Raw genomic sequence first — 6,680 nt, 5'->3', positions numbered from 1 at the left:
ATCCACCTCAGGGGCTGCGTGCAGCGTGGAATCCACCTCAGGGGCTGCATGCAGTGTGGAATCCACCTCAGGGGCTGCGTGCAACGTGGGTTCAGAGATGGCAGTGACTACAGGGGTTTTTAAAGTCCCTATCTTAGTTAGTAAAAGATTGTACTCAGGAAGCCAAGAAAGACCAATAATAGATAATAAAAAACCCTCCATCTGGGACAACACGATGTTGATGGAAGCCGGGTTAGCTTTAGCTGAATGGAATAACTCTAGTAAAGTCTGATTTATTTGCGTAATTTCTTCGGGTGAAAATGAGTGTAAGAAGGGAAAGTCTCTATGTGGGGGTGTGGTGACGGGTGCCGACCCCACCGGAAACCTGGAAGGTGAGGCGGCGGAACACGCCCCCACGGAGTCACTGGGAATATGCTCGGGAGGTACGGTCAGGCTGGGTCGGACAGCCGCGGTGCGGAGTGGCAGTGAGAGGCCGGATTCCACCCCCACCAGGAACCTGGAAGGTGAGGCGACGGAACCCGCCCCTATGGCGTCAAGTGGACTGGACTCACCGAACCGAACAGGAGTGGACCGGAGCTCCCGTGGGACGTTGGATCTCGCCCCCACCGGAAACCTGGGAGGTGAGGCGGCGGATCCCGCTCCCACAGAAACACCGGAACCAGCTCTAAAATTCTGCTCAGCCAACGAGACCGGGCCGGTCGCCGCGGACTGCCTCCGGAACTGTTCTCTGCCACTACGACGGCAGTGGGACGGCAGAAGGACAGGGACCGAGTGGAGCTCGTCCATCTATGGCTCATGGAGGGAAAAAGAAAAAAGGTGAGTTTGCCGAGAGAGACCCTGCCCGCTGGGTTCTGGTCTGGTCGCGTCGTAATGTTAGGATTTTCTAGGCAGGAGCGAACCCAGTAGTGCAGACAGGGACTCAACTCGGCAGAATACAAAAATAGGTATTTAATGATAAAATAAAGATACAAAATAATAGGCTGACGGGGCAGCAAAACTTACATGAACAGGAAGATAAGGCACGGGAAACTCAGGAGGACTCGGGGGACACTGAAGACTCAGGGAACTCAGAAGACTCAGGGGAACACAGGAGACCCAACGAGTACGACGCAACAACGAACAAGACTGACAGACGGCTTATATACAGGGACAAGACGAGACGTGATTACGAACAGCTGGGACGAGACAAGGGTGGCACTAATAGAACTAACGAGGGAGCACTAGGGAACACAGACACAAACCGGGCCACAAAAAGGTACCATCCTTACAGTGGGCGGCTGTGGCTGAGTGGTTAGAGCAGTCGTCCTCCAATGCGAGAGTTGGGGGTTCGAATCCACCAGCAGTCACATGTCGAAGTGTCCCTGGGCAAGACACAGAACCTCTCATAGCCTCTGATGTGTGTCCCATCGGTGTGTGAATGTGATCTAAAGCACTGATTAGTCTCATTAGAATGATTTGTTCCATTAGCTTTGTAGAGATCTAACAGCGTGCTGTATGAATGGGTAAATGAGGACACAGATTGTAGTATAAAGTGCTTTGAGTATCTTGAAATAAAATAGAAAGGCGCTGTATAAGTACAGTCCATTTACATGTGGTGCATGAGGTGGAATGAAATTATATAGAATGGGTCCCTGTTACACCCGACAATAGCAAAAATATAATGTGTAACAAGAAACAATATATAAGGATCTAATATATACACTAAGATATACATTAAACGAACACTAAAGGGTACGCTCAAAAATCTAAGATATACCTGTACTCTAAACACTAATAACGCAAAACAATATGGTATATTAAACAGCAGCCTGAACATGAGTCTGTGTGAGCAGTTCGGTATGAATGAATGAATACAGCAGCATAAAATAATCAGCAGAACGAGATCAGCAGCATGGATAATCAGCAGCACATATCACCAATTAAAGTGGCATTACATTGTATTTCTTTACTTTTTTCTAACAGTGATTTTCCTGATTAATGAATCTAACAGCCTCAGGGTAGAAGCTGTTCCTCCGTCTAGTGGTTCTACACTTAATGCTCCTCAACCTCCTGCCTGAGGGGAGTGGGGCAAAAAGTGTGTGTGTGGGGTGAGTGTGGTCCTTCATTATGCAGGTGGCCCTCTTCCTGCATCTGGAGGTGTAGATGTCTGATGGTGGGAAGGCTGGCAACAAAATATATGCATGTTATGTATGCATATATAATCAAGGCCGGATTAACCATATGGGCAACTGGGCAACTGCCCAGGGGCCCATGATCTCTAAGGGGCCCAGGGCAGTGAGGGCACAAGCAAAATATCTGGTTATCCCCCGCTTTACTTGAAGCCCTGCGCTGCACAGACTGCTGCTCTTCCACTGCATTTGGGCCGCCCCACCTCCTTCCAGCACGGCTGCTGCAGCTTTCGGTTTTTTTTTTTCAATTGGATCTTCAACTGTATGACCTGTCAATCAACTCAGAAGGCGTGTCAGCAACTGACCAATCGACAACCTCAATTTGTCCCGAAGGTAAACGCCCCTTACCTGCTGACAAGCTCATCAGGGTTTTTTTTTCTTGAGAAACATAAGTTTGTATCTGTTGTGAGATGATTTTAGCAGTTTTGCAGATTTTTAATCTAAATTGTAAATGGACTGTATTTATATAGCGCCTTTCTATCTTATTTCAAGACACTCAAAGCGCTTTACACTACAATCTTTGTCCTCATTTACCCATTCATACAGCACTCTACTAGATCACTACAAAGCTAATTGAACAAATCATTCTAATGTGACTAATCAGTGCTTTAGATCACATTCATACACTGATGTGACACACATCAGAGGCTATGAGGGGTTCAGTTTCTTGCCCAGGGACACTTTGACATGTGACTGCTGGTGGATTTGAACCCCCAACTCTCGCATTGGAGAACGACTGCTCTAACCACTCAGCCACAGCCGCCCCATCTACTACTTAATGAAGGATAGTATGGCTTAAAATTGTTCATTAAACAGGAAGGAAGGCTTATTATCCCTCTTCTTACTACAGTGAATGTTGTACTTTGCTATAAGTACGACTATATTTATGGTATCAGAGAAAGCTGAGCTTAAGTTATCCACATAAAGTAAAATGGCATCAGCATGAAAAGAAGGAATGTTAAGTTTGAGATTAATCCAGTTTCTGATGTCTGACCAAACACTTTGTATTGACATGAAAAAAAAAATTGCTCGAGGGATTCATCTTCCGATTGACAAAAGGCACACAAATCAACATCAAATTTAAATCTTTGCAGAAACATGGCTACAGGATATATCTTATTTATTATTTTTAAATGATTCTCCTTCACTTTAGGAGATTTAGGTCATTTGACAAATTTAGAATGAGCAGAAGTCATTCTGGTTTTATGATTTATGTTAGGAGGTTTCTTGAAGGAATCTTTGTTATAATCAGTAAATCCTTTGTCGCAAACATTTATTGATAATCTTATTTCATTTGAAGTCAACTAAGTTACAGGCATTTAGTTTTAATTTGAGCATCAAATTGTCACCTTTGAATATATATTTTTAATTACTGAATCAGCTGTTGGTCAGGTTACTTCTTGTTGTGCCATTAGCTCTAAAATAGTTACTGAATCAAGTGTTCACTTCCATCCATCCGTGGGGGTAGCATCCTAAGTAGGGAGGCCCAGACTTCCCTCTCCCCATCCACATGGACCAGCTCTTTCAGGGGAATCCCAAGGCATTCCAAGTGTTTACTTATGTAGGTAAAACTAGATGTTAAACAAACATTAAAATACACCAGAATGCAGGAAATGGCATCTACTTTATTCAAAATCCCCATCAGTGTGTCCCCCCCCCCACACACATACTGTAAATGCTTCTGACACCAGTGGCCAACACATTACTAAACAAGTACACATATGGTGTCGTGTATGGTATAAAGTTTATTCATTTTAAAAAGGTACAAAACAATTTCATAACATTATAAAGAAAGATACAAAAGATTTAAAATGAAAGGCAGCAGAAAGAAGAAAAAATCTTATTATATCAGCCCCTTTTTTCAAACAATTATTTCAATCATAATAATTTTCAATATGGTGTCATATGGTGATTAAATTAAAGTGCGTTCAACTTAATTCAGTCGATGGTTTGTGTCAATGAACATTTGGAGTTTTATACATAAAAACACACTTGATAGTTAGAATTTTAAGTATATTTACTGTATATTATGGTAATTTATTCTGTATTTTGCCAGATTATGGTTATTCTGGGGTCGTGATGATGGGGCCCTTGAAGATTGTTGCCCAGGGTACAGTGAAGTGTTAATCTGGCCCTGTATATAATATATGCATGTTTGTGTGTCAGTCTATTAGTAAAATATCTCCTTCACTACTGGACAGATTTAAATTAAACTTTCAGAATATAACCATTGGGTGTACATCTGCAACTTGCAAATTTAAGATGGCTACCATAGCTAATTAAAGCTAACACAGCAATTGCTATTTTTCATTTGTTTTACAGATATTGAGCTGAAATCTGATGTGGTACTTGGAGAGTGACTCTTAGCTCATATTCAGTGTGATATGTAACAATAATGCATGAGTATTTTGAAGAATTGACCAGAATGGCAACAACTCTGTCATTTCTCAACATATACGATCTTATTGTAATAAGTCTTCTAAATTATATGAATTTCTTATGATAAGCTGTAAAGTTGAAGAATAATTTGAAGTATTTGAACATGCCTCAGTGACAGACAGGGATCTTGTCTTGCTTCACATTGTATGGATTATATCAAAGTTCATGTTCAATAGGTAAACAGTCAGGTGGATGTGTGTGGATTATAGTTTCAGATTATTTCCTTGTCTGTGTTTCAGAGAACTGCACCATTTGTGGAATATTCTGTGTCTCTGCCTACTGCCCGACCTGTCTGCAGGCGCTGTGCTCAGAATGTGACAGACTGTATCACTCCCACCCTGAGAGGGCCAGCCACCGTCGCACAGCAGTCACATCATCATCCTCGTCATCATCATCATCCAAAAGCAGGAGCAGACACAGGTCAGTCAGGAGAAATCTGCTGGCTTCTGATCAGGCATGGGCTGTGTTAGAGCCCCGCATGAACCAGCATGAAACTCAGAAGATCTCAGAAAAGGCTTTCCCGATATTGAACTAGATGTGGTAGAAGCTGAGAGTCATTCACGACAATTATACATTATGATATTACATGAAAATACATTTGACCAAAATTGCAACTATTCTGTAATTTTTCAAAATAAGAATATTTCAATCTGAAACTATGGGCTCAAATTCCAGCCTTTAATATTTTGCAGGTGTAAAAATGATTTGTGACCTTGTAGAAAAAAATCGTACGTGTAAAAAAGATTTGTAACCTTGTAAAAAAGATTTGTATTTGTAAAAAAAATTTTTTTTTAAATCACAAGTTACAAAACAGTTTCATGTTGTTAAGAAAACTTTTTTTCTTAACAGATACAAATCCAAAAACTACGTGTACTAATTTTGTCCTGGATTTTCCTCCTCTCAGCTGATTGATTGGATCCTTAGGTCGTTTTCACACCAGATAGTCCGGTAGACTCGGTTCGGTTCGGGACCAATATTCATGACCTTTTGTTTACATTTGAGCTGGTGCGTTTGCATTCACACTGCACTGTGTAGTTGAGTCAACCTGTTGAACCAACCTGTTCCCCCGCTCGCCTGTGGGGGCGCTGCACCAAGAACTACTGAAAGAAACGACACAAAAACCTCTGAAGACACGTCTTCTTCTTCTGTAAATAAAAATAAAAACAAGCGGCATCAAGTTTTAGCAGTTTTAGGAGTTATATTTAGTCATTTTTCAAAAATGGACTCAGCATGAGCAGAAGATGAGACAGAAGACCACGGAGAATATTGTTTTTTCCACACAAGGCAGCTGACGGCTCCATATAAGGTCAGAGAAATGATTGCGGTAAAGTGAGCCTCCTTTCTGCTCCGGCAGCCCTCACTGACTTAATTGTGCACTTTCGGATGAGAGACGAAGTTTCTACATTTTTTTTGCTTTGTTTTGTTTTGTTGTTTTCTTGTTTTTTGAATGTCCAGAGGACCAGATTGAATTTTTTTGGATTTTTCTACCTGGATTATTGAGCATGTATCAGGATATTAATTGTGCACGTTTACAACATGTACTACGGTAATGCTGCTGCGAACACTGAGCGTTGTTTTTCAAAATAAAAGCTGGAAAAAAAGTTCTTAATATTTGAAAAATAAATGATTAAAAGTTGTGTATAACTAAAAAATATGAAAAACAAATAAATAAAAGTTGTTATTAGCAGAAACATAAATAAATAAAAGCTGAAAAATATGAAAAAAATAAATAAATAAAAGCTGTTAATTACATCAATGTCTTTCTGCCATGTCAGGAACCACTCTCACTTCTGGTTGACTCTAGAAGACCCCTAGATGTTGCCCAAAAAGTTTGACCAATATCTGATGTTGACTTTCAAAATAAATCACCTACAAAGTTTAACATAGTTCATTGTAGAAGTCAAAAGTTGCTGACTTTGTTGCTGGATAACAAAATTATTTCAGGAACCACTCTGGTTACGCCTCTTAGCCCGCCCCCTCAAGGACGTTAACGTCTATATTTCAGATAAATTTTGGTTCCCTGAAATCTGTTAGGAGTGCGCGGGGAACCCAGATGATATGAGACCCAGAACG

At 41.0% G+C, this 6,680-nt stretch overlaps 1 protein-coding gene across 1 annotated transcript in view; it reads left to right on the top strand.

Moving 5' to 3' along the window:
* Positions 1-6,680, top strand: part of LOC119414872 (E3 ubiquitin-protein ligase RNF31-like) — a 277,068-nt gene that overhangs the window by 193,312 nt on the left and 77,076 nt on the right. The window contains exon 5 of the mRNA XM_037681993.1: positions 4,847-5,027. Coding sequence (XP_037537921.1) covers positions 4,847-5,027 — 181 coding nt within the window. The remainder of the gene's footprint in view (positions 1-4,846; positions 5,028-6,680) is intronic.

Source organism: Nematolebias whitei, chromosome 9 (assembly GCF_014905685.2).
Source record: "Nematolebias whitei isolate Nwh7 chromosome 9, NemWhi1, whole genome shotgun sequence".
Classification (NCBI taxonomy): Eukaryota; Metazoa; Chordata; class Actinopteri; order Cyprinodontiformes; family Rivulidae; genus Nematolebias; species Nematolebias whitei.
The sequence above is the reverse complement of the archived record's forward strand: the minus strand, read 5'-3'. Positions and strand labels throughout refer to the sequence as shown.